We start from the raw sequence: 27,831 nt of genomic DNA on the forward strand, positions 1-27,831 counted from the left end.
ATGTGAGAAAAGAAAATTAAATTATACATTTGTTTACAGAAGTTATCATTATATTATTTTACAGTCATTTTCGTAATATGTTTATTTTATTTATATTTTATTATGAAAGTATCAAATGCGTTTTATCCGCTATAACAACAGGCGCTTGGCGCGTGTGAGCGAAAGAGACGGCTGCGCAGAATTTGGCGTGGACCTTACCTCTAAGAGCGCTAGCGCTCGACTGATTTACCGGGCTTGATGCGTGGCAATATATACTATCTTTTTATTATTTAATATAAAATGTATTAAAAATAATTACATCTTTTAATTATTTTTTTTTGTATTCCTTAATGATGTAAGTTTACTTTGATGAAGATAGTTCGTTAAAATTTCTTAGTTTTCTAAGAGAAATATCGCTTTTAAAATTGTACTTATTTGGAAAATATTCGTAACTTTAAATTTTTTTTATCGTTTAATAGAGATACAAATGGAATAAAAATCTATTATAGTGGACAACAAAATTATATTCCACATATTATGATATTTTTTTAAAATGGTTTCAACGTAGAGGTTATTGAAAAGTAGGACTTCAAAGTATACATTGCTACCGTTTACCCAGGGAGGAGGCTGATGAAAAGGTTAATAATTTTATACACATAATATAAATCAAAATTCTGATCTGACTATAGACTACAACAAAGGTTGCTCTATTATATTTCAAGAATATAAATTACATTATTGCATCCAACACTGAGATTAACGACGTCAAAATATTACAATTTCGCGGATTGTTACCGATTTTTGTGAAATGGCTCTTAATGTCTGTACTGTTACACTTGTACGGATTTTTTTTTTGTCTGAGTAGTGTCTATTTGTAAGTGTACGGAAATTATGTCCGAGCTGTTCACACGCTAACTAGTAAATGATGCTCGGTCAGCATGAATAATCGTCTATTTAACTATTAAAATTTTCAAACTAAAAAATACTTAAGGGGATCCCAGACAAATTCGGCCGTTTTCATGTTCTATAAAGTATACGTTAAAGTTACGTTAAAAATATCAAATAAATATATGTTGTAACTCGGATTCAGTTTATTAATGTGACTGTAAGATAATTGTATAAAATTCTCTAAATAAAGAGAAATAATTGTTTACCTGGACCTCCTTTCGCGTACAAAAATCGTATAGGCTTTCTAATTTTACTACTTACAATAGTGAATATTTTTTTTTTTATTAATTAAGAATCCTGTACTTAATATTTCTACAGAAGGGTTTTTTATTAAGTGCAGTATTTTATTAGAAAATCGTAAAAATATAATTTTTGGTTATTTGCCGGGCGACAGGCGGCCCGCGGCAGACGGCCAGAGGCCTTTGTACGGGGAACTTGTGTCGCTCGTCATCGCACGATGCTCTTGCTTACGCGCAAATCTATTTACTTTTTTTAATCCAAGATAGGCATCAAAATGTAACAGGTAGACAGACTTACTGTTGAATTTTGCAATTGTATTTACTTCAAATAAAAAAAATAATTTAATTATTAATTTTGAGCTGTGTAAATGTAAAGCTGCTTAGCTTGTGGTCTAAGATCCGAACCTAAAGTCGATCTTCACCGTGCCGATAATAGAATAAAATATAAATTTAGTATATCTATACAAATAAAATTGGAGCGGCTGCTTTTAATATTAAAATAACCGCTTTTTACTAAATTCATATGGATACATACACAAAAATAGCATTTTGACAATTTTTGTCTGTCTGTATGTCTGTTTGTTCCGCCTAATCTCTGAAATGGCTAGACCGATTCTGACAGAACTTTCACTGGCAGATAGCTGATATAGTTAGGCTACTTTTATTTTAGAAATTTATTTATTTTATAACTGCGAACTGAACAACAAGTAACAACTAGTAATTAATATAATTTTATAGCCTAAATGATCGACACGACAAGAAGAAAATTAAATAATAATTATGGATGATCACAACTTGTACGCAAGCTCTTGGTCTAGGAAACGGATCAATCGCATGTCCTAAGTAGTACAAGCTAGAGCCGGTAGATGGCCGAGTTTAATAACCTTTACGTAATACTGATCAGGTGAAGTGCGGGTGGCTGGGGTGTGGCAAAGTCTAAATGCTCAAGGTCATTGAGAAGGGGGAGCCTCTTAAGGAGAATACTTTATAAGTAGATAGTAAAAGTTTTAAAGTAATTTTTTTTTTTTTTTCGTTTTAGCGCATTCAAATAAAAGCTTGTTTTAGTTTTAATTTATTGATTATGATAATGATAAATGATTTATTTTGTAATTTTTTTAGGACACAGTTATCATTCACTTAGTAATTTATTTTGTATACCAGTGTCAACAAATTCATTAATAATTCCGGAATGTTATGAAGGAATATTTATAATATTGAAGGTTATGATATGGTAGCTCTTCTACAAAAATGATAAGGCTCTTTGTGGTCTCCTTGCTCCACGTAAAATTCATTTTGCGCACTCAAACGCGGTGCGGTGTATTGGAAATATCAACCCTGCTCGAAAACTTTTTAACTACACTAGACACTTGGACACAACGTGTTCAGACAGAAGCTGATGCGACACTAATTATCGTGTCACAATAAATTTTGCAATTAAAGACACTCGGGTTCATACAGAGACACTCTATGTATACACTAAGTGTACCGTGAATAGTGTCGTAGTCTAAACGTACCATAACTCTAGTAATGGATATTTTACAGATTAAAAAAAAAATACAAATAACAAGAACTCACCCAAATTGTCACCTATATTGTTTGCTTTTGCACTATATCCTGCAACAGCATTGGCTTTAGGGATGGCACTATTTGCTACCGTCTTTTTCTGTTTATCTTTCATTTTCTTTTTGGCTTTCTTCTTATTATTAGACTCTTCGACAAGCTTTCGCATTTTCTCCTGAAGTGCAAGAAGTTCTTTTTCTAATAATTTTACTTTATTGTTTCGTTCTTCCTCTGAATCGTCTGATTCTGAGTCTGATTCGGACCCTGATTCTGAACTAGAAGCTGAACTACCTTTATCCATGTGAGGTACTCCAACATGACTTGGTTCATCAGGAATCTTGGCATACCTTTGAAACATAATTATTCTCTAATAAGATAATAAACTCGAACATCTGTTATGTAAAATATTTTAGCACTTAATTTTTTGTGTATGTTAATTAGTTATAAACTTGATCACCTACCTCATTTCGAAGACGTCTTGCAATTTTCGGGCCATTGCAACAACGTCGTGATCAGGAGGATTATATTTGTAGCAATTTGTGAATATTAGTCGTACATCCGCTGCGAACTCGGCTGCCGTCTTATAAGCTCTATTGTCCATTTTCTGTTTTACGGTCCCGAGGTCCATAGGTTTTTTAATAATATCAAAATAGTCATGCAAACCGAGTAACTCGGCATCGACCGGTTTATAAAACGGCCACGCATAACCCTGTAAAATATTGTACAATTTCAATTTCTAATATCAATATAATAAAATGCTCAAAATTTAGTGTATAAATTGACCTACGTTATCTACATAACTAAACTGAGTTACTGTATGAGTTAATACATACTTGAGAATTAAAGTGGTGAGGTATAAATATAAATTGTAATCTTTTAGTATTTTTAGTATCTTTTTATAGGAAAATCTTTGAAAAATCTCCCAAGTGAGTCACTCTTGCATGCATCTTTATTCATTGATTGATGATCTTATGACTTTCAATGAAGTGTTTGAAAATTAATTCGACCAATTTACAAGCAAGGCTCGCACACAGATTATACTAACTATAGACCTATAGCCATATTATCAGTTATTAATAAAATAGTAGAAAAGTACATAGTCAACCAAATAAGTAACTTCCTAGAAAAATATAACATATTAACAAGCGCACAGCATGGTTTCCGGCGTGGTCGTAGCACGGAGACGGTGTTAGCCCGCTTCACAGATGAAATAAATGAAGCACTAGATCAAAGGAAGCAGGTGGGGGTGGTCTATATCGATTTCAAAAAAGCCTTCGATACCCTGGAACACCACCAGCTGTTGCAAGCTATGCGGGAGTGTGGTGTTGCAGGACCCTTAAATAATTGGCTCCGAGCGTATCTGAGCGAGAGAACATTGATAACGGCAGTGAGCAGGGCTACCGGCGACCCGGCGCAAATCAGCTGTGGCGTACCAACCGGTTCCGTGTTCGGCCCCGTTGGCTATATTATGCATGTGAACAATATGTGCAATGTTGTCAGCAACTGTAGTATATATATGTATGCGGATGATACCTGTCTATTATACTCAGATAAGGAATTCAGTGTCATAGAAAATAAAATCCAGCAGGATTTCACCAATATTGTACGGTGGGCGCATGACAACGGAATATTAATCAATATGGAAAAAACAAAATGTATGTACATACGATCGCCTTATTCCAGGATTGTAGATACCGCGCCAAAAATAGTGGGGCATAGCTATGAGTGTCTGCATCAAGCACATTCATACTGCAATTGTTTACCTATTGAGGTAGTGCATGAATACAAATACTTGGGCTTAACCATAGACCGGAATTTCTCGTGGCGAACGCACATTAACAACTTATGTGAAAAACTAAGGATCGTGCTTACTAAATTCCATCATTTAAGTTTTATATTAGATAGGTCAACTATGTACACTGTTTATTATGCGCTAGTAGATTCGTTGCTTTGTTATGGACTGACTAGTTACGGACGCACGTTTAAGACATATTTAGACAAATTAAAATTAATACAGACTAGGTTTTTAAAACAGCTAGTTAACAATAAAGTCAAAAAGAAATGTAAATCCAGTGATTACGAGGAATTATTCATCGAGTGTAATATGCTGCCAGTCCATGACAAGGTAACTTTGTTGATAGCTGTTCAGCAATTCTGTAGCGATGAATTTAAAATTTGTATTAATAAACCTATAGGGCGTAAAACAGTCAGCAAAAAAGTATATGAAGTACCTACATATAGTAATTATTTCGGTCAACGTAAAAGAAAATATATGGTGCCTATAATTTTTAATAATTTACCACTAACATTAAAAAACAATAATTTAACAAAACGATCTTTTAAAAATCAACTACAAAAGAGGCTTTTAAGTGTTCTCAAGGAAAGAATTATCGAATTATATAACATCTAACTTAAGTATGTATTTTCTTGTAAATAATTTTAATTAGTGTAAAATAAACTAACAATAGTCAGTAAGAATAAGTATTACCTACAATGTAAATTAGGAGCTACATTTGCCAACAAACTGTTTTACAGTTTGGCAGAAGTATTGTATAAAAGCAACTTGTAAGACTTATTCCGAAATAAACATTTTTATTATTATTATTATTATTATTATTATCATAATATCATCGTGCCCATTACGGACTGTTGATGCATTTTGTACTAAAATGTAAATAAATTTAATATTACTTACTTTTTAAGCACACTCATTATATTTGTTAAACAATTGCCTATTCTCACTTAGTGAGCCGAATGTCATATATTAGCAGTAAAACTCACCGAGTGTTTCTTGGAAAAGAGCTCCTTCAAGATCTCGTTGCAGCTCTTGAGCGCGTCGGAGAGCTTCTCCTTGCTCTTCGCCATCTGCGGCGTGAGCGCGGCGTGGTGCGACGCGCCCGCCGCGCCTACGCCGGGCGACAGCCCGCCCATCTTGAACACGTCGTCCCCCACCCGGCCCGCCTGTCGACGAGACGCCTTTGTTGATACTTTTACACCACATAACAAATATCGATACTAGACGTTCGTTTTGATATTACACGCCCGGAAGTAACTCTTTATGTCTGTCCGTCATGCTTTTACTGCTTTTGCTAAGCTTGCTTAGTCGATTGTGACAAATAATAAACATTGGATATCTAAGTGAGTAAGCTTCTATCCCTATCACAAGACGTCCCGTGATTGTGTCATCTGGAACGTCGCCGAAATAACGGGAATAGTCGTAAATAACGATTAAATTAAATGTTTAGGCAAACTATGTGGAAGAACTTTTATATATTGTTGTTCTTATTCTTATAAAATATTTTATTTGTGTTTTAATACAAATAGCTTACTTTTTTCTGTCTTCCACTTTCTCTTCTGGTAGAAATTTTGGCAGGTTTAGGTCCACTCTGTTGCTCAATGGTAGGAGTCGTATAGCCACCTTCAAATGAACTACCCATAGGCGTCGTAGTATCAGCTTTTCTTTTAACTCCTTTTTTAACCTATAAAAAAAAATTATCTATACTAATATTATAAAGAGGTAAAGTTTATAACTTTGTTTGTATGTAGGGGGGTAATTTTCGCAAATACTGATCCGATCATGAAAATTCTTTCACTAACAGAAAGCTACACATACTGACATAGGCTATATTTTATTGTAATTGAACAAAAAACTCAGTAAATAAGCAAAAGATTAAAATATAATATCAAAATAGTAAATAAACTAGCGCCATCTATCGCTATTAGAAAACAATTTATTAGTCTTTCGACGTTATTAATTTAGTCTTATTTTAGTCTATCGACGACGTTTTCTCGATTTTTGATAGATGGCGTTGGAGCAACATATTATTTCTTTAAGTGCTATAAAATTTGTTCTTTAAAGTATGTTATTTGGTTAATATAATAATAATTAACGCCCAACGAAGTGGGCAGGGGTCAGCTAGTTGATTAATATAAAACTACTTTGGTGTCGTCATATTGAGTATGTTTTGAACAATATTCACAATTATATTTACCTTGGCAGGTTGGGTTTGTGATAATGTAACGGCTGGTATTGTAGATACCGGTTGTGCAGCAGCTTGTGATACATGGAAATTTGAAGGTTGAGTTGCAACCTGCATGCAGTAAGGTAAAAATATATTAATTTATTTTTGTTTAAAAGGTATATAGTATGCTCCTCAATTTTAACAAAACTTGCATGTAACTAAAATTCTGGCCTTAAGCCACCATTAAAAGTTTTTTGTTGATTTTATTGACTTTTGAATAAAAATATAATTAAACATATAAATTTATAACAAACATTTATTTCCATATAATTTAACATAACCATACTTCAGATTTTTGGAGACCCTTAGAAGTATACCTGTTGCGGCAGTCCGGTGTGCGTGGCGGGCGGGGTGACGGCGGGCGCGGTGAGCGTGGGCGTGGTGGTGGTGTTGGTGGAGCCCACAAAAGCGGGGGGGTGCGGCGCGGGCGGGGCAGGCTTGACGGAGGCGCGCGCGCCCAGCGCCGCGCCCGCTGGCGCCCCGGCGCCCGGCCCCGCACCCGCACCTGCTCCCGCCGCACTCGCCACCACACCCCCGCTCGAGCCTCCAGTACGCTTCTTCACTCCTCCTTTCCCGCTGTTTGATGGCATCTCTATCTCCTTCTCCTCCTTGTCCATTTGCGCAATCTGTAGGATATATGTCCCCTTAGTTCTTATTCGATAAAGTTATAACACTATTTTGAAAATATAAATACAAAATATCTTACCCGATTAAGAAATAATTTTTCTAATGTTTGAGCCATCACAACCACATCTTCACCCGGTTTGTTATAAACATAGCAATTAGTGAACATAGTATTGAAATCTTGAATACATTCTTGAGCTGAATAGTAGTAGTTTGACTCAAGACGTTTTTTGATTGTACCTAAATCCATAGGTTTTTTTATGATTTTGTGGTAATCCTGAAAATATTAAATCAAGCACATACACGTAATTAGAGTTTAGTATTTTATATAACTTTATTTTTAACCAATGAGAAAAATTTACTCACAGGTAGGTTCAATTTTTTGGCATCGACCGGTTGGTGAAATGGCCATGCAAATTTATGTTTCCAGACTGCTTTTATAACATTCTTTTGAAGGAACTGTAGTTGATTAGTCATCCGACCTTGACGGCGTGGTGTATCCTCCGAGGACGCGCCATTGACAGGCTCCGCCGACGGCTACAATAGTAATAAACTTTACTATTACTCTGCACTACTACTTTTAGAAACTATTAAATTTTAAATTAAAACTAAAACTAGTTCATTAACTATGGAATAAATAGCAAGTAAAATTATCAAATTATCTGAAATTTGTTATTAAAATATAAAATTTTGTAGCTTACAGTGCTAGTTGTAGCAAGGGGATCGACTGCCTGTTGCATTGTGCTGGAGTCTGCAATCTACCTGCCAAAACCATGCAAATACTATAGTAACCTGAGAAACATAATTTTTTCCCTGCAATTGTTGAACCAAATAATACTCACCTCAATAGTAACGAGAGGTTCATCCAATCTCTGGCTAAGAGGCATCAGCTATATCCTCTTATAACATAAAACCATTCTATCATAATATAATGTGGTGCAAATGCACCTAGGTATACCTCATTTTGTTCATTTAAATTATTTCTAGACCTGAAGAAAATGTTTATATTTAATGTTAGGTAAAAAATGCTTGTAATAAAAATGTAAATTAATAATAAATATTACCTTCTATATACATATGCAGTGTTAAATTACTTAGGCGACAATTTTTAACTATTTCGTTTTCGGAACCTGAAAAAAAAATGATAATGATTTTTTTAATATCTTATATTCTGCACTGTTTTATCAATATCAAGGTTCCTAAATAAACTTTATACTAATTATATGGTTTCTACTCGAGAATTCTCGAGAAATTGAATGATTAGTTTACATATTATATATAAGTCATTTCAAGTTGATACGAAGTTCGCTAGGTCAGCTAGTCTTATATATAAAAATGAATCGTAAAATGTGTTCGTAAGCGTATAACTCAACAACGCCTGGACCAATTTTACCAATTCTTTTTTTTAAATGTTCGTTGACGTCCAAGGATGGTTTTTACGGCGAGAAAAGTTCGAATAATTCCCGTGAAAACCCTAAAAACAGCCCTTTTCTTTTTCCCATACAAACGTTTTCTAACTAAAAATATAATTAAAAATAAAATATAAATTGTTATATAAATTTGGGTGATAGAGTAGTTTTTATCCCAATCGGACCTGGTAGGTGGCGCTGCTATCAGTATATAACTCCGAAACTACTGAACCAATTTTTATCAAATTTTGTACGCATCTGTAATTTTGTCTGACTTGGAAGATATAGTAGTTTTTATCTCAATTGGACTCGGTAGGTGGCGCTGCTATCTGTATGTAGTTCTGAAACTACTGAATCAATTTTTATCAAATTTTGTAAGCATCTGTAATTTTGTCTAACTTGGAAGATATGGTAGTTTTTATCTAAATTGGACCCGGTAGGTGGCGCTGCTATCGGTATGTAAGCATCAAATTTGGTAGCTGTTTTCCGGGCAGGACAACGTCTGCCGGGTCCGGTAGTTTATTGATAAAAATTAATATAGTATGCATTGTTTCTTTAACCCAATCAGTTAAAATTGTGCATTAAATTTGCAACATGCCTTAAGCTAGCTTGTCACATACTTCATACATGTGAGAAATAAATGAATGATACAGTTAAAGCCAATATATATATATATATATACTAGATTACCTGGCGAACTTCACACTGCCTATATTTGAATATAATAGTTATATATATCGAAATTAAATATAGCCTATCTTTTAAGTTGGATAAAACTGCACATGGTGTGCAAATTTGATTACATCTAGGACAAACAACGTAACGCGTAATTTATATATATTAAGATTAAGAAGATATATACATACAGCATAAACAATACTACCTTCTAGAATTATATAGCTTAGAAGTTTGTTTGTTTGAACGCACTAATCTCAGGAAGTACTGGTTTGATTTTTTTTTGTCTTGGATAGTCTATTAACCGAGGAAGGCTTATATGATATTTTAGTATGTTTTATCCTCAAATTAATATAGGCTGCGGAGCACAGGTAGTACAAAATAAAACATAAATTGTCGATATAAAGCAAAGCATTTTAAAGTACATATATATTTGTAAAACACACATTGATTCTATATAACATTTTAAAGCCTCTAAATGTGTCTGTAATTTTGTTGTATTTGTATTATTGCCTTTGAACATACCAAATGTAGTATAAAATATTATATTTTGTATTTATAGCAAAAGATGTACTCATTTTTTTCAGTTCTTCATTTCATATTATTCTTGGTTCATTTCACTACAAACATACTATAGATTCATACATAAAATCATTGAGTCATTCACTCATGACGAGATCTCATTAACTGGACCCATAATAATGAAAGTTTGTATGAGCCCGTAATTTTTAATGCTACAAGCTTAAAATTTGTCAGGAAGATATTCAATTGTTAATAAACGTCTATCGAAATAATTTTGCGACAGGGCCATATTAAGAACGGCTAAGGTCTCTCGAAAGATTTTATTAGTCCTTATTTTTTTATGCTTAGCTTGAAATTGGATAGAGGTAGAGATCAGAGAGAGAAAGAGAGAGAGAGAGATCGGAGAGAGAGAGAGATGAGAGAGATCAGAGAGAGAGAGAGATCAGAGAGAGAGAGAGATCAGAGAGAGAGAGAGAGATCAGAGAGAGAGAGAGATCAGAGAGAGAGAGAGATCAGAGAGAGAGAGAGATCAGAGAGAGAGAGAGAGATCAGAGAGAGAGAGACATCAGAGAGAGAGAGACATCAGAGAGAGAGAGAGATCAGAGAGAGAGAGAGATCAGAGAGAGAGAGAGAGATCAGAGAGAGAGAGAGAGAGAGAGAGAGAGAGAGATCAGAGGTAGTTTATGGTTAGTAAAAGTCCAGGTCGAAACACAAATCTGATATTTTTTTAATTAGAAGCGTTAAATTAATTTTTTGGACTACTTATTAATAATGGATAAATACGTATTTCAGCATTTGTGGTTAATATAAAAGTAAAAGGGTAGGATAGTGGTTGAAAGTTTAAGTGTAAATTTCGTAATTTTTGAAGCTGGAAATCAGTTTAAAGTTGGAAAGTGTTAATACTAAACTACTGAACATTAATTTGTTTGTTTATGTGACAATTCTAAACTTAAATGGGTAAAATTTCTTCTCTTTTTACATCATATATCTTTTTTCTTCAACTATTCTTGTTTATTTTTTTTATAAACAATACTTTTCAAACAATTTTATAGTGGTATATTGCTGTAGTATGTATTAGGGTCAATCAACTATTCTTTTTTAAAAAACAGTAAGTAAAAAACAAGACGAATTTCTTATAAATTTTCTTTCAACTTTTTTAGAATATTTACTAATCATCTTCTGATGTTCATTGATATGTTTTATTCTATGGCCATCTTTGTTTTTATTTTAGAACTTTCAAAGGCCGTAACTTAATGGACAGAAGTTTTGAAAACAATTTGGAAAACATGTAAATGGGTTTGGAAACTATAATAGATTGTAATAAAAAAATGGAAATTAATCCACTTTCATACAATATTTTTAAATTAATGCATCTATGAATAACTGAACTAGAGTGAGGACAGCAATTATTTGTATGGGAACGAGAACTTGTCAACTAAGTTACTGTTAAAATAATTAAAAATAATGGAATCATGATAATGAAATGCCGTTTAATATCATGCTGTGTATTCTAAAAACTGTTTATGATATGAAATTTGGTAAATTATTAGTTTTGTAAGTTATACATATATATTAAGCGTAGGGATAATGTTTTTACAAAGAATTGTTGATTGACCCATGGAGCTAATAGTAAAAACTTTACTGATTACGATTGTAATTAGTTATAATATATATATCTGCCAACACGCATTGGAGCAGCGTGGTGGATTAAGCTCTAATCCTTCTCCTACATGGGGAAAGAGGCCTATGCCCAAGAGTGGGATATTACAGGCTGAAGCGTATAACAATTTTATAATATAAAATTGCATGTTTCCCAAATAAAAATAAAATAAAATAAAATAGGGAATAGAAGTCCATCATTTCTGGAGTTAGAAGCTTGAAACACTTTTTACATAGTTTTAGGATCACAAATACACAAATACCTATTTCAGCCATACCTTTCATTTTGAAATTGAGGAAAAATCACTTGCATCAAAGTAATCAACATTTTGTATGAAAGTGCATCTTATTTTTACACAAATGCTATATTTCTAAACTGCTTTTTAAATTATATATATTATTTGAATCTTTAATCATATACTTGGGTAGATATTGATTAAAAAAAATAGTCTACTCTTTGATTAATTTTTACACCTTAATATATCTTAAATATTTTCCTGTTATAACGGTAGTAGATATCAAAAGGATGAAATTGTATTTCTAGAATTTTGATTCCATGTAACAAAAATAAGTAATTCATCGTTTGCGGAAATTCTATAGGAGATTAGTTCATGTTATTGAAAGTATCTAAAATTGGCGTGAGTAGACCTAATGGAAGAAAATTCTTCGCGCGACTGTTCCATGACTCGAGAGCAAGCTCTGCGAGCAGTCTGGTAGTTCTAGCGCACTAAAGGTGAACGATAAATGTGGTATACAAAGAGGTCCTAAATTGTTGTGATATAATGATTTTACACTACTTTAGCTTCTTTGTAAATATTATCAACTACTACGCGAGCGAAGGTGCGCGCAACTGCTAGTTTGATATAAACTAATTCCTAAGTTTAACATAAAGCAAGTAAAGAGAACATGTCTATTTGTTAGGTTAGTTATTGCAAGATCACCAAAAACTTAAACTTATGTAAAACTTACATACATTACATTTTAACTAAATTTATTGCACATATGTTTAAAAACAAGTTTTAAAGATCTCAGAAATTAAATCCTTTATAAACATTCTTGTACAATTACAAGAATACTATTACCCTGTTCCTGTTATGAAAGGGTTATGTAGTTACATTTTAAAATAACCTAGGCTTTTGTCTACCATAATTTTAGTCTATAAACCTAGACAAAAATAAATGTTTCATTTAATGACATTTTTTTTTACAATAGAGAACAACAGATACAAAGTTAATGCTAATTTTGTGTGTAAAATATGAATGGCCACAGGAAAAAAGGGGCTAAGTTCACTGTGTGCAAACTGTTCAGTACCATTAAAAGATTAAATGGTAATATAAGAAGTAAACAACAACAAAAGAAAAAAAAAAAAAAAATATATATATATATATATATATATATATAAATTAAACAAAAAAAAGTAAAACTTATAATTTATGTGGGATATTATTTGATTTTTGTTTGTTATTTTAAATGTACTTATTTAAAACTACAATTTTTTATGTAAAATTAACAATATAATATTTTTTTTATCATACATTGCAACTATAGGCTAAGTCAATACATTTTTGGAAATATGTATTATAAAGAGAAAGAATAAAATACTACATCTTAGACAAGAAAATAAAAAATGAAGTATTCTAATTATCCTACATTATATAAAAATAAAATTACGAAAGAAAATAAAATTTAAATTTGGATTAAACAAAAATTAACTAAAAGAGGATTATGTATTTATTTAAACTTTTAAACTATCATAATATATATATTTTTTTTATTTTTTATATTGTCACTAAATAAATTTATATCTGCCTCTTTATAAACATTAAACTAAATCCTTATATTTACAAACAATGCATTTTTTCTCAGAATAAATAACTTTATTTGATTTAGTTCAGAACAATGTATTTTACTTGAATATAGTGTATGAAAAAACATAAGTTCATCGTATTCTTATGTTAAGATAATCATTTCCACAAAAAAATAGTTCCATAATAACAAAAAATTAATCACATTCTTAACACAACCTAAAATGTAATGATAAAATTTTTTTATTATAAAATGTTTCTGAGCTGTAAGTGTGAAGACTGTATGAGAGCATACAAAATTGAATTCTATTGGTGATACTAAATATCCTTTTTCTATAAGGAAGTCTTATTTACTGAGGTAGGTTTAGCCACACAAAATAACAGCACACTGGCTGTATAAATGTTGGAGCAACTAACTGCAAAGGTTTTCAGGAATAATATGTTTACAATGCATTTATTTTCTACTTCCCACCTAGGCCCCAGATTCACATAATTATAATATGTATTTGTGAACAAAATAACCTCATTACAATAATGTAGTAATATTAGAATTCTGTGTGATACTAGAACAAACAATTAGACAAAAATTCTAAAAATAATTGTTGTAGCTTCTATAGCTCTTTCGCTCTCTAAGTTGAAAAAGATGTGTATAACTTGTTTTTCTTAAATGTGTCTCATGTAGACTTTGATAATAATTTAAGTATGTGTATAGCTATCAGATTTCTCTTGTTTTATACAATTGGCTACTGTGAATTGTAGTATATTTTATAATTTAATTCCTAATCTATATTTAAAAAAAAACACAAATAATGTAATATGTATTTAGATAATAAGCCAATAAAATAGATAAAAAATACTGTTGATTAAATAAAATATTTTTAATGTGTAGTTACCTACTGAGCAAAACTCCAACAATTTTTTTTAGTTTTCTGCAAGTTGAATGAAATGAAAATTTAAGCAAATTGTAGTAAATTGGAAAATATCAGAGAACATAGTTATTTCAAATTCACATGTTTGACAGTGATAAAACAGAACATACTTTAGGTCAGCTAGTTAAATAAAATTTGTAAGGTAGTTTCAAAAACAATCATTACAAACAAATAATTATTTATTTGTATTGATTTATATGTGAAACAGGATACTTATCATTTTTATCATTGGTCATTTTGAGTTCCTAATATATTGGCAGTATGGCATACACTAAATAAGGGCCATAACATATCTATATAAATCATAATATTAGTGACCATGGAAGTTTCAGAGAAAAAATCTTATTTTATAACTGATATATTTATTAAAAACAATATTAAATTATCAGTAAGAGCATAACCTAAATCCAGTGTCTATATTACAGCGAATTTTAGGTTGTCATATCATACATATAAACATATACAATGTTGATTTAAGATGATTCAACATGACCAGTTTAAAACGTTTACTTGTAAGTAATGTCAGCCATTAGACTTAAATACCAATATAATTATATTTATCAACAAAAACATTCCCAAACATCAATTACTATTGATTTTTATCAATATTAAACTTATAATACAATAACTTTTTGTTATTGTATTGATAATATTTATAAAGTCTATAATAATGAGACTGAAACCACTACTTTATTTTTAACAAACTTCAAAAAAGAAGGTACTCAATTCAACCGTATGTGTCTATATATATATATATATATATATGTATATATATATATATATATATATATATATATATATATATAGACATATATATATAGACATATATATATAGACATATATATATATATATAGACATATATATTATGTATTATCGGGGATAACTTCGTTGTTTTTGATAATTCTTTTTTTGTTGGAAAGGAGATATCCCTGGTGTGGTACCATGATAAGGAAACCAGGATCTGATGATGGAATCCCAGAGAAATTGAGGGAAACTCTCGAAAATCCGCAATAACTCTTTACTGGGTGTACCAATTTTGATGATTTTTAATTTAATCGAAAGCCAGTGTTTACCATGTGGCCACATTTAAATTTCATCGAGATCTGATTTCAACTTTTGGATCTTTGATAATGGGTATTTACTTGACTGCAAACAGTATAACATGGCCATAAAAAGAAAAATATAAAACATCTGTATACTACCAATACTCACTTACGGGTGCCAAACATGGGCAACAACACAAAAACAAGGCCAAAAACTCATTACTTGTCAGAGGGCTATGGAACGAAGCATAATGGGTTACACTAAACGAGATCGCAAAAGGGCGGAGGATATAAGACAAACGACAAAGGTGGAAGATGTCATATTAAAAACAAAAACCCTGAAATGGAGGTGGGTAGGCCACATGCTCAGAGACACTGGAGATAAATGGACGAGGGATGTGTCCCTGTGGACTCCTCGATTTCACACCAGAAGAAAGAGAGGAAGACAGAGGAAGCGATGGTCAGACGAGATCAGAAGGGTTGCAGGCCCATTATGGCAGAGGGCTGCATTGTCCCGAGAGAAGTGGAAGGAGTTGGAGGAGGCCTTTGTGTCCCAAAGACACGCAGATTACGTTAGCATGTACTCTTTTTGTAATATTGTCGATCAACATAAATTGCAAGAAACATTGTTAACTATATCCGCAATAAAGGTTTAATAATAATAATAAATAATTTACTTGACTATTTTTTCATCTACCTACATTGTATTACTTGTAGATGTAATTGAAGTCAGTTTTTTTTTTATTTCGTTTGCCAGCAAACACAATTATATATCATAGAATTAAATTTCAAATAAATGCATTTGTTTTAGAAAAGAAATTTGTGATTTTATTAATCCTGAAACTTAGGCTTTATTAACTGTGCTCTAAAATTTAGGAACATACTGGTTGGCCTGGCAAACTTCGTACCAAATAACTTTTTTTATTTTATTTTTCTGAATATAATAATTGTTGATATCGAAATAAAATATAGCCTATCTTTCAACTTGGATCAAACTGCACACGTGGACAAATTTGATTAAAATCAGTTAAGTAGTTTAGGAGTCCATCACGGACAATGTGACGCAAAACATATATATTAAGATAATTTAATATTAACTAGCTCATTGGAGTAGTTAGAGTATGTATATTTATTAAGATATGTATTATTTATATTATATTTATTGGAAATAAAATGTAGCAACATCAGTTGGATATTACTTATAACAAAACTAGTACAGTTGGATATTATTTATAACAACCATGTGTTACAAGATATTTTATAGTCTAAAATCTGAACTAGACACAATCTTCAAACATCTATTTATGGAAAGATTTTTTATGTACCTTAGTATATTTCAAATTAAATTGCGAAAGGGTTGGCTGAAAATATCTTGGCCCAGCTATATTATATTTGCTAAACGCTATTCAAACTAGATTTTTAGCAGACAACTATACCACCTTATTTACAATTAAACAGCACTCATTTTGATGTAAGCTGTATTATTAAATATGTAGGTGTAAGTAAATAATCATATAATCAATATACCTGTTTATATCTACAAACCAGGTAGTTATGCCAGAAAAAAAAGGAACCCAAGTATTGCAATTTCTACACCCCTCAGCCTTTCAACAGCCATTTACTGTTGGTAGGTATTAAACATATCAATGTAATTTTAGATAAACAATAATTTCGCAATTTTAAATTAAATATAGATTGGTGGTCAGGAATTTTTCAGCCAATAATCTTAATCTATTAATCAAATGGTTAAGTTCATGTTTAGATTGTTAGATCTCTATAATTTGCAATAGGTTATACATTATTTAGTTTAATATAGCAATGATTTTTATATATAAGTAAAAAATTATGCGACTCAATAAAAGGCTAGTTATTATTGATATTTATAAAAAACCATGCACTCACTCACACTCACTACTTGGAGTTTTTTTTGATACCATACTTGACACCCTGCACCATATCATGCAATGCAGTCTTTACAAAAAGTTTTTACCTTAAAATAAAATCTACCTCTCTTGTGTGATATGTATTAACTGTCACAACAAACTGATGCTTTTAATAACAAAAGGTAAAACACGTAAAACCCGACGTTTCTGACAAGCTAAATGGAGAACGGAAAGTGAATTTTAAAGGTCTAGAATGTTCTTTGGCTGAACATATTAATGAACTTCAAGAAAGGTTATAGGGGTTGACATTATAATGAAAGTTATTTGTTTGTGATAAATAAACGTATATTTAAAGTAAAAACGGGCTAAAAAAAACAATGAATTCTATAACAATTTATTAATTTAGTACATAATACGTTTTTTTTTTTCATAAAGATTATTGTTTGCAGATATGTCATATATGTAGGCAAATGTTAATAAAACTTATAAGTTACATTCTGTACATTTTTGCTTCTAATTCTACTTATATAAGAAATCGTAAGCTTGTGAAAAGAAATAGGTGAAAACCACTCGCCTAGAGGCCAAATCAAAAATGTACAAATATTTCTTAACAACCAAATCATGCAAAGTTTACTATTATATATGACATTGGTCATTTAAAACACTAGCAAAATAACAAAATAATAAGGTAACAATTGCGAAACAAGCTAAGAAACTATTAAAAAAGACTTACGAAGATATATTAACGCCAATATGGCGGATGAACTAAAAATACGATGTTGGAGTTACTTCTGCAGAAGCAAATTTTATCGATTTGCTTGAAAATATAAAACACTCCACATTTAACACAGTTCATAGTCAATTTATATAGTCACAAATTCATTGTCTTTTACGGAACTAAAACCACTGTCTTTTTTATACAACAAAGAATAGCACAACACGAACTTTCAAAGGTCCAAGCAGGCTTCAGACATGGCCGCCAAGCATGAAGCGAGTGACTAGCGTCTTTACTCATATCTAAAATTTATTTTGCACTATATCATTCTGAAAATTAAAATAATATAAAAGAATTATAGAAAAACGTGTAAAACATTGATATTATAAATTTTGATGGAAGATGATATTAGATTTCATAGTAATCGTAGGATTCAAAAAAATGCACTACGAAAATTAAATCGGTATGCATTAGCCATTTCGAGGCACCCGGTGGCGCCCTCAAGTCTTGAATCTTGATCAATCAACACTCCCGCGTCCGCGCCTCGCTTTCCATCCCGCTATTTGTCGTTAGTTAATACAGATTATAAATGTAAATTGTATACATTGCAGTTTGATAAACATTTTTAAAGATTGAACGTTTGAACGTATTTAAAAAAATGAATAGATTAAGCTTTTATTCGTTTAATTTTTTGACTTATTGTTTTCTAATGTTTACGCGAATTTCATGAAACAACTTTTTCGGGATTTCATCGAGGTTAATTAAGTTTTTTAGATGCCCAACCTTTCGGATACTTTACCTTTACAACAACCATGGTCACGGAAGGATTGATTTTTTGACCCATAGGCGCGAATTTGTGTCTATTAGCATTTATTTAAAATTTATTAATACCATTCTGCTTTGGCACAACTGATAGCCATTAAACCAATCAATCAATAAAATTTTGTTAATGAAAATAGTGAGTAATTAGCTGTATTACTTTTTAGTAATATTTGTAAGTGCTCTATTTTTATATTTACACTAGAATAATCAAATTCCCTTTTTTGCTATTTCTTTTTTTTTCTTTAAATGATAATGGACCTTTATTAGATAGACCTATAGATCAGCCGGACCCCGGTGATCCTCAAAGTTCTCGAAGAAAAACGTCTGGTAGCTGATTACCCGTCCGAATTCCTTGTGGGAAAAAATCTAAGAAAAAAGATAAATTTATTTTTTTAGTAAGTATGAATGATTTTAAAAAAATCATAAATGGTTTCTCTCAAAGATAGAATTAGAACTGACTGACTTCAGATCAAGCATCGCACAAATAGTTTGGTTAAATCGATTATATTATCGATTGTTTAAATATGTCGGCACTAGCGCTGTCGTACGCGATTAGAAAGGAATTTATAAACAATAGATACCACGATCGCGCCACCTAGAACATCGTTCGATAGTCACCTACCCTCATTCATTATATTTTTCGAGTTATTATGAAGAGTATAAAACGAACGGTGCAGCCTCGGCTTCGGCAGGCTTGGCTCTGGCTTTGCACGATAAAATTGTTGTATCCTGCTAGTAACTTAACCTAGACTCATAATAATTAATATGTGCAAACAAATTAAATGTTACATATTAGGGCGGACAACTCTAGCAGCGGAGGTGAGCGTTGATGCGCATCTCAAAGGGGGCCTCCTTAAACCTACACCTAGGTCGCAAGTCCTAGGCACTGCTCTGAGTTACCCCCTCTGCCACACGATGGATTCGGCACCCGCACGGTGAATCTATCGAATGCTAAGAAGTTCGGCTCCCTCGCTGTTTACTTATAACTATCTTTTGTTACCTCATATTGAAATTAACCAGTCTGACCTCCTCCTACTTCCGACATATATTTAATAATCGATTCCGATAATCCCACATCCAATGAGCCAATGGCATGGTTTAACGATTTTACAGACAAACTCGGCCCTCTTTATGTTCCTTACCAGGACAGCTTTCCAACTCCCACAACACCATCTGTATCTGATGGTATATGCACGCACCCTTTTCTTTCCCTGAATTTCTGATACAAAACTGGCTGTCATTTTTTGCGGGGGAAATGACACATGCGTATGACACACTTAATCTAATACCTGTACAAAAATAATCGTCTGTCACTACGAAACTCAACATACTAAATTAAAAACACACTTATATTTTTCATACACACATAGATACATTACGTGCAGTATAATGACATGCCGCAACTACACTAACAAGTTGTTTACAACCGAGTTTACGACCATGGTTGTGACAACTGTCGATACGCGTTATCGATAAATTCAAGTACTCGGTCAGGGAAATTAGGTTTTTAAAGTGATACAAAGATAAGGTGTTATTATAAAGATGGGCTTTATTTATTATGTACTACAATAATTATCATGTCAAAAATAAACTAAATGTTTATATCATTTTAAAAACCAGTGACAGTTGTATCTATTACTGGTTTTTAAAATGAATTAGTTTTCTATAAATATGATGAACACATTTTTGTTGGTTTTCTTTTTTCATTAAGAAAAAAATGCTTGTACCGGTATATTTTTCCATTATTAATCTTGCCAGTTCCATACTTGAAAGTCATAGGTATTGAAATGATTTGAGCAAATGACATAATAATGAACATATTTCTTGTGGGCGTCCAGGTTGATTTGTTTTAAAAAAAAATTCATTATGCCTTAAATTTGAATCTTTAGGAAACCTGCAAAAAATTAATATAAAACATTATGGTCGAAGTTTATACTAAGTAATTCAAGTAAAATGTGTTAATACTCGTAAGTATTGTATTATGTTCAATTTAATGCAATTATATTATAAAACTAAGTATATTGAAATTAAGCTCGCAATATTATATTATAAATAAATCAGAATCTCAAATATATCTCTCTCCTCCTTTGCCTTTGCCGTTTTGATCGATAACATCTACAAACAAACCGGTAAAAACGCTATTGCTCGGCGACAGCAACTTCTCGGAAATAGACTCGGATCAGTCGCTCGACCGATCCGCATATTGTATGAGGGTAAGCGGTCTGTGTTAGTAAACGAATCCGAAACAACACGACTGATAACATTTGTAATTTTTAAGTTTAACAAAGGTTTAGAAGAAGTATACGGTAATAATGTGATTAAAAATACTTACATATGAAAGGTAACGCAATCTTTTAGTAAATTTGACGTGGCAGATCTCTTTGTGCAGCAAAAATCAGAACAATTCGGCATTTTTTGATGGACGTTGATTCAATAGCGTAACCAGATTTAGTCTACATAGCAGTGCGACTGCAACATGTTTTATTGTACACGTAGGACCATTTGGACTTATACCTTGGAATGCCTGTGTATGGCTACTCCCCTCCGTTTTGCTCTATGTCTGGAGCAGAAAGCAGTTAGCAGGGTCACTATCATGGAGCACTATAGTCTGGTTAATAAAAGTAGATACTGGAAAAACGCGGCATATTTAAAAAACCACAGCCTGGCAACTTCACCAAACGTCAATGTTAAGAAAATTTATGCTGCCGAGTATTTATAGTGTTCTAAATTCTAATTGTGTTTTTACCCGACTGCCAAGGAAGGGTTATGTTTTTCGCGCGTATCTTGTATGTATGTATATTTGTATGTAATATTCTTTACTACCTCATATTTCCAGAACTACTGAACGGATTTACATAATTGAGGTATCGTTAGGTTCGTCTTAGCTGCCCAAGTGTTCTTAAATAGGTGACATTAAAAAAAATGAAACATGGCGGCTCCGCGAAGCCATTGTAGTTAATAAAAAAAAATTTTTTTTCTCGAATACTACAATGTGGGTATCAAATTGAAGGGCACAATACAAGGATTTTAAAAAGGTATATCATGATTATTATTACCGTAATGCTAATAAAGAAATACAATATTAAAGTTTAAAAAATGTGGACTTTGCTCGGACGTTGTTCTTCACGCAGGCGGGTTTTTGGTTTTTTTTTTAATTATTAGACGTAGTAATTGGATTAATTAAAGGTTTTCTAATGGTTTTAATATTATTTATATTTAAATCTTAGTAGTTTTCCACTAGATTTCCCCAATTAAAGAGGTAGTATATTGGATGGTGGAAACTCTACAGACCCTACAGTGCTGTCATTTAAAAAGTATGCAAAAAAATCGAGTACGTATCTACTTTCGTTAGTCAGACTGTACCACTACAAAGTACAAACTTCACCATCATTCATCAGGCTAGTTGTTATAATTTCGAAATTTTATATGGCAATTCGGTCACAAATTACAAAAGGGTAACAAAGTTATTAAATGACAAATGTCAAAAATAAAAGAGTTTACTTTCACATACAATTCACAAGCTTTATTAAAAAACGAGCGCTTTTAAAGTAACAAAAAATTTATTTCCTTACAATATTTAATCGCATTTTACATAGTTTGAGACATATTAACAATTTTTTTTTCCATTTATGAACATCGACGAAATCATAAGCATACTTGTGTTCTCAAGATCGCAAAGATATTATGTAAACTGAACCGAATGCAATAACAACAAAATGTTACAGTTACATGATTAAAGAACATTATAAGACCTCCAATGAAAGTGAAAGTGCTCACGTGTAGTTTTTAACAAAAGCACGTTCAGGATCAATTAAAACATTCAACTTGAATCTTATTTCTTAGTGATAGTATAAATTTTTTAAAGGTATTATTAATTATCATACGATTTTATTTAAATTATATGTAATTTCACTTAACTGAGATTTCATTTGGTTTGAATTGTCATAATGGGTTATTTATATTCAAAGCCTATAAATTGCGTAGTATAATTTCGCGATTTGTTATTCTTTAACACATAATGTTTAGTAAACTAACACTTGTTTCGACTCTTCAGTTTTGAATTGAAAGTACGTGACCTGAGTGAATTCGATACTCTGTAGAACAGTAAGGGTTGGAGCCATGAAAATTGCAATTTGTTAATTTTTCAGTTTATAAATTTATTATGGAGGACCATAGTCATATGAATCATGCACATCATGAGACAGGACACATGTCTCAAAATATGGATCATAGTGTGATGCATGTGGACCATCAAATGAGTTTGAATGGTAGTAGTTTTATGGACAAAATGAATGTGAGTTAACTCTCTTTTTCAAGTTAAAAGTAGTAACATCTATTTTGACTTAAATAATTATTGACTTTTGAGTTTTATGTTTAAGGAAATGTTTAATTCAAGCAAAGATCTACATCATCAAGCAGAAAATGTAAACCTCCATGATCACCATGCAACACCAAAACATGATATGCACCATAGTATGATGTCCATGACTGTAAGTAGATTTAATAATAATTAATAATTGTTTGTATGTTATTTTGGACAATATATTTGTAGCAGAAGCTGGTTAATGTGCTAGCGTTCACAAGTTCTAATTCCACACACTATTAATTTTTGTTTAGGCAATGCAAATGCTTATTAAAGTTTGTGTCTGAACTGCTGCTACAAGATTCACATCTTTCTCAAGGCCAATATGTGTTGAAGAAATATTTTTGAAAATAATTTAGTAGTAAAACAAAAAAATGTATTTTGCAACACATTTAATATTTTTGGGTTTTTATATTTCTATTTTAAAAAATATAATAAATTTATCTCTTAAATTGTTTGTTATTTTTACCTTACTTTTTTTAGTTTCATGGAGGTTTTATGGAGACAATACTTTTTTCATGGTGGAAAGTAACAGATGTTGGGGAGTTCATTGGATCATTTTTAGCAATATTTATTTTAGCACTTCTTTATGAGGGGTATGACTTATAAATTCACAAATAAACTATCTAAAAAAGTCTAAGCAGCTTAATAATTAATAATATTGCTTTTTTTAACAAATAAATATTAAGTGTAAAATTTTTAAAAGATTATTATCATTTTCAAAAACACTGATGTTTTCAGATTAAAATACTATAGAAAACATTTGCTTTGGAAAACCTATACAGGACTTCAATACTGCGCAGTCTCCCCACCAGACAAGGGAGTGGCCAATATTTGTGCAGATGAGCCTCAAGTAATACAGTAAGTAAGAATTTCATGACTAATTTTTTAAATTAAAATGACAATGGAATTCACTTTCATATTATATCTTATGACATGAATATTATTGTAATTATGATATTGAATAAACATTTTCACACTAAGAATCAAGAATGAATTCCAAATATTGGCCAAAGAATATTAAAAAAAAATCTATATAATTAACTGTACTTATTTGATTATATGTAGTGTTAAATTATGCGCAGTAAGCGCAAGCCCCTCCGTCTGACGCAGGTTCTCACCGGGCATGGCTGCTTTGGTGACTACTTGTGTCGGACGACCCACAGGGAGCCGACGACTGGATGTCACGATTATGGCGCAGTGGTGAACTCGGCCCAGCACACCCTCGAGGTGTGCCCGAGACGGGCGGCGCTGCGTCGCGATCTGACGACAGCCCTCGGAGGGGACTTGTCACTCCCGAACGTCATCACTGCGATGCTCGGCGACGACGAGTCCTGGAAGGCGATGGTCTCCTTCTGCGAGACAGTAATGTACCGAATGTATGAAGGAGGAGGGGTGCGTAAGAGGCGCTACTTTATGCGCCTCCAGTAACGCCTCTGTGCCCGTGTCGGGCCGGGATAGGAACCTGCCCTACTAGACACGGTGTCGTCGGGATTGTTCAGAGGTGAGCTGGACAGTCCCCATGGAGGAGAAGTCTGGCCTTTTCGCCGAGGCCAGCCTGTCGCTGGAGGGATCCTGTGGCCTGCAGATCCGGGACCAACCCTCCAATTAAAGCGGCTGAAGGCTCCCGCAGGGGTTTGGTCGGTATTGCACCCCCAAGTGCTGAAGCCGACATACGGTCTAGGACTGCCTACCCAGGCGTCCTGGAAATCACCCATAAAAGGGTTCCCCTGCGCAACCAAAAAAAAAATAGTGTTAAATTATAATTCTGTCAAATTCTAATTTAATTAAAAATTTTCTTATCTATACTAATATTATAAAGAGGAAAGATTTGATTGTTTGCTTGCATTGAACAGGCTCCGAAACTATTGAACTGATTTGAAAATTTTGCACTGTTGGGAAGCTACACTATCCCCATATTTATTTATTTATTTACACTTTCGCACACTAATACAAGGTTTTAACAGCATAACAAATGATATATACAAATAGAATTTGCATCAGTTGCAACAGGCGGCCTTATCCCTAATACCATATAGGCTATAATATAAATTTTAATTTTTTTTTTTTTTAAATACTTGTCACCCCGTGCGGGTTGCGTGCGGGTGCGCGAGTTGGGGCGAGCCTAGTGGAGAATAAGAAAAATATTTTAAAGCAAACTTAGCCTTGTTATCAAGATAATCTTGTTCCCACCTACACCTCTACATACTTACAAAGTATCTGTTGTTTTGGTTCCCATAACATTTTGTGCTGAAATCTTATAATTTTTTTACAGACCTATGCCTCATGCCCTTGATAGAAATGTGTAAGTTATTTTTCTTTTGTTTGTCTTTTTCAATATTCAAAAAGCATTGTCTTTATTGTAGCTATTGTTTTAGTCCAACAATGTTAAGCGTGGAACATGCATGGCAGACTATACTTCATGGCATACAAGTTTTAGTGAGCTACATGTTAATGTTAGTATTTATGACATACAACACATGGCTGTGTGCTGCTGTTGTTCTCGGATCTGCAACAGGTTACTTCCTCTTCGGATGGCGGGAATCAGTGGTAGTAGACTTTACTGAACATTGCCACTGACATAAGCTTAAGAATCAGATAAAAGCATAGTATTAACATAGCTTCTCTTGTATCCTCTTTATTAAAATTAAAAAAAATATATATATTTACATATATCATGGTGTTGAAAGTAATTATCGTGTTATATTAAGACAACACTGGGTAGTTGAATATTTATATCTGTTTATTATGTAATTTATAAGGTTTTATTTAGGTTATTAAAAATTATGAAAGCTCTATTTTATTTTATTATCCTTTAAAAAAAAACAATGTATTTTTGAAATAATTTTATTTATCTGTATTATCATATGTGTGCCGACGACTAATATGTTTCTTTAAATTGGAACGACTGTTACATTTGTATTTACAGGAATGACAAGCATAAGGTCTCTCTTCTCTATGAAGACGTTTATGGGTTTTTAACGAACTGATAAATTTCGATCTGAAGGTACACTCGTCACATATGTATAGTTGTTCAGAAGTATGTATTAGTTTATGCGTTTTCAGATTTGATGGAAATTTCGTAGAGTATTTACAATTAAGGTGATCACACGCATAAAATTTGTTACTTAAAAATACATTATTGTCAATATTATTGTACAACACTCTGAAAATAAGAAAATATTTATTAAAAAAAAAAAAAATCAAAATAATATTTATATAAAATACAATATATCAGGTACCCTTCTGAAAATTCTTCACGAGTCGACGCCTTATTATTTGTGGGTTTTTCTAATTCTTTGTTTAATAATAAATTACAATCTTCTTTAGTTTTATCCTTACTTAAAAATAATGATACTATAGACTTTGGTTGCGCACTAAATTTAATCTCATTATTTTTCCTTGGCCGTCCAACATTATTTTTAAAATTAATAGGCGCTCTATTAACTTTCGCTTCTTCAATATAATTTTGTAATGGGTTTTCTTCTAACTTTTCTATTTCCATAATTATCGATATCATATAACGTTACAATGGTTGTTATTATTCAATATTGGTTTACTATGTTATCGTATACGACAACAAAAACATCGTTTCAGTTGGACAAATCTATAATAAGTGTATATTTAAATTTATAAAAGCTGACGGGCTGAACTGAACATAGGTATTACCATTGCTCCATGGGTATTACATTACTTGATCTATGAGCCACAGAGTATAGGTACATTGTAATAGTAGTAGAGATGGGTTCCTGCTGGTGCCTCATTTGAGGTACTCGTGATCGCAAATTGAAAGAGTTACTCGAATTTCGATATTGAACCACCTCACTCGTTTACTCGTCCTCACATTGACATTGACTGACGTGACTCACGAAGACTACGAGGACGATTAATTCTCACCTCTATGAGGACGATTCTTTGAGTATGAGGCGGAAGTACTTATTTCATAATTGAACAGCGAGTTAGAGAATGAGTAAGGTGAGGGAGTCGAAATTTTGAAAACACAGTTACACACATGATTTTGATATTATGTACCTAATGAAATAATGATGTTTATGATACTGATGTTTGGTAGGATATTATTCAGATAATATCATAATAAAATATTATTCATTTTTATGTAATTCGTATTTAAATATGATTTTCAAAAACACGATTTACTAATAATACTGAGCTAAGCTCGGTAACCCAGGTACTCCAATTTAAAAAATCATTTAACACAAAACGTTATTTATGAATAAATATTTGGTTTAGTGTTAAATAATATGTAACATTTAACAGCGCGCATCAAAACGCGTCGTTCTAAGAAGCAAAGTGATAATTATAAAAAATAAAAGTAGTGTATCGTTTATAAGTTAGCTGCTTGTGAGGCATGCGTAACTCACGCTTGCCGCTTCCTCGGACAATCGGATGAGTTTGGCTGTCCCCGTACGATACCTCGCCTCGAATGAGCGGTACCTCGTGAGGCCTCAAAAGCTAGCTAAAATGAGGGGCTTCCTCATTCTCAAATTAAAATGACGAGTTACTTATCACTAAATAGTAGCTATGGGCTGAACCAAGAAGTAGTCTTGGGTAGCACATGTACGATGTACTAGAAGGTTGTTACTTAGTAAGGTACGAAAGATAATAGTACCAA

General features: G+C 32.3%; 3 protein-coding genes across 4 annotated transcripts in view; 2 read left to right on the top strand and 1 right to left on the bottom strand.

Annotated features, from left to right (window-relative positions):
- Positions 1 to 18,310, bottom strand: part of LOC123661749 (bromodomain-containing protein 3-like) — a 38,108-nt gene extending 19,798 nt beyond the window's left edge. Inside the window, exons 1-12 of the mRNA XM_045596694.1 lie at positions 18,032 to 18,310; positions 8,437 to 8,502; positions 8,215 to 8,361; positions 8,074 to 8,130; positions 7,739 to 7,909; positions 7,455 to 7,649; positions 7,066 to 7,374; positions 6,719 to 6,817; positions 6,056 to 6,205; positions 5,508 to 5,687; positions 3,188 to 3,435; positions 2,742 to 3,073 (exon numbers count right to left, since the gene is read on the bottom strand). Coding sequence (XP_045452650.1) covers positions 2,742 to 3,073; positions 3,188 to 3,435; positions 5,508 to 5,687; positions 6,056 to 6,205; positions 6,719 to 6,817; positions 7,066 to 7,374; positions 7,455 to 7,649; positions 7,739 to 7,909; positions 8,074 to 8,130; positions 8,215 to 8,259 — 1,786 coding nt within the window. The 5' untranslated portion in view covers positions 8,260 to 8,361; positions 8,437 to 8,502; positions 18,032 to 18,310. The remainder of the gene's footprint in view (positions 1 to 2,741; positions 3,074 to 3,187; positions 3,436 to 5,507; positions 5,688 to 6,055; positions 6,206 to 6,718; positions 6,818 to 7,065; positions 7,375 to 7,454; positions 7,650 to 7,738; positions 7,910 to 8,073; positions 8,131 to 8,214; positions 8,362 to 8,436; positions 8,503 to 18,031) is intronic.
- LOC123661761 lies at positions 15,667 to 16,071 on the top strand. The gene has a single exon (XM_045596703.1). The coding sequence runs from the start codon at positions 15,667 to 15,669 to the stop codon at positions 16,069 to 16,071; it is 405 nt and encodes a 134-aa protein (XP_045452659.1).
- Positions 18,311 to 22,289: 3,979 nt separating the features above from the next.
- Positions 22,290 to 25,994, top strand: LOC123665306 (high affinity copper uptake protein 1-like). 2 transcript variants are annotated; one of them, XM_045599633.1, is made up of 7 exons: positions 22,601 to 22,700; positions 22,984 to 23,129; positions 23,215 to 23,325; positions 23,682 to 23,794; positions 23,940 to 24,059; positions 25,474 to 25,503; positions 25,577 to 25,994. In XM_045599633.1, exons 2-7 carry the CDS (start codon positions 22,998 to 23,000, stop codon positions 25,776 to 25,778), a joined length of 708 nt encoding a protein of 235 aa, XP_045455589.1. In that variant the 5' UTR covers positions 22,601 to 22,700; positions 22,984 to 22,997; the 3' UTR covers positions 25,779 to 25,994. The 2 variants fall into 2 exon arrangements, with proteins under 2 accessions (XP_045455592.1, XP_045455589.1); XM_045599636.1 differs by lacking the exons at positions 22,601 to 22,700; positions 22,984 to 23,129 and adding an exon at positions 22,290 to 22,383.
- The last annotated feature ends 1,837 nt before the right edge of the window (positions 25,995 to 27,831 follow it).

This window comes from Melitaea cinxia, chromosome 2, assembly GCF_905220565.1.
Source record: "Melitaea cinxia chromosome 2, ilMelCinx1.1, whole genome shotgun sequence".
NCBI classification, from domain to species: domain Eukaryota; kingdom Metazoa; phylum Arthropoda; class Insecta; order Lepidoptera; family Nymphalidae; genus Melitaea; species Melitaea cinxia.

Excerpts from the sequence above, each read along its gene's own strand:
- LOC123661761 (XM_045596703.1), top strand. The coding sequence starts at position 15,667 with ATGGGTTACACTAAACGAGATCGCAAAAGGGCGGAGGATATAAGACAA.
- LOC123665306 (XM_045599633.1), top strand. The coding sequence starts at position 22,998 with ATGGAGGACCATAGTCATATGAATCATGCACATCATGAGACAGGACAC. Across the intron at positions 23,130-23,214 it reads GTTTTATGGACAAAATGAAT|GAAATGTTTAATTCAAGCAA; the intron begins GTGAGTTAACTC and ends TTTATGTTTAAG. Across the intron at positions 25,504-25,576 it reads CATGCCCTTGATAGAAATGT|TCCAACAATGTTAAGCGTGG; the intron begins GTAAGTTATTTT and ends CTATTGTTTTAG.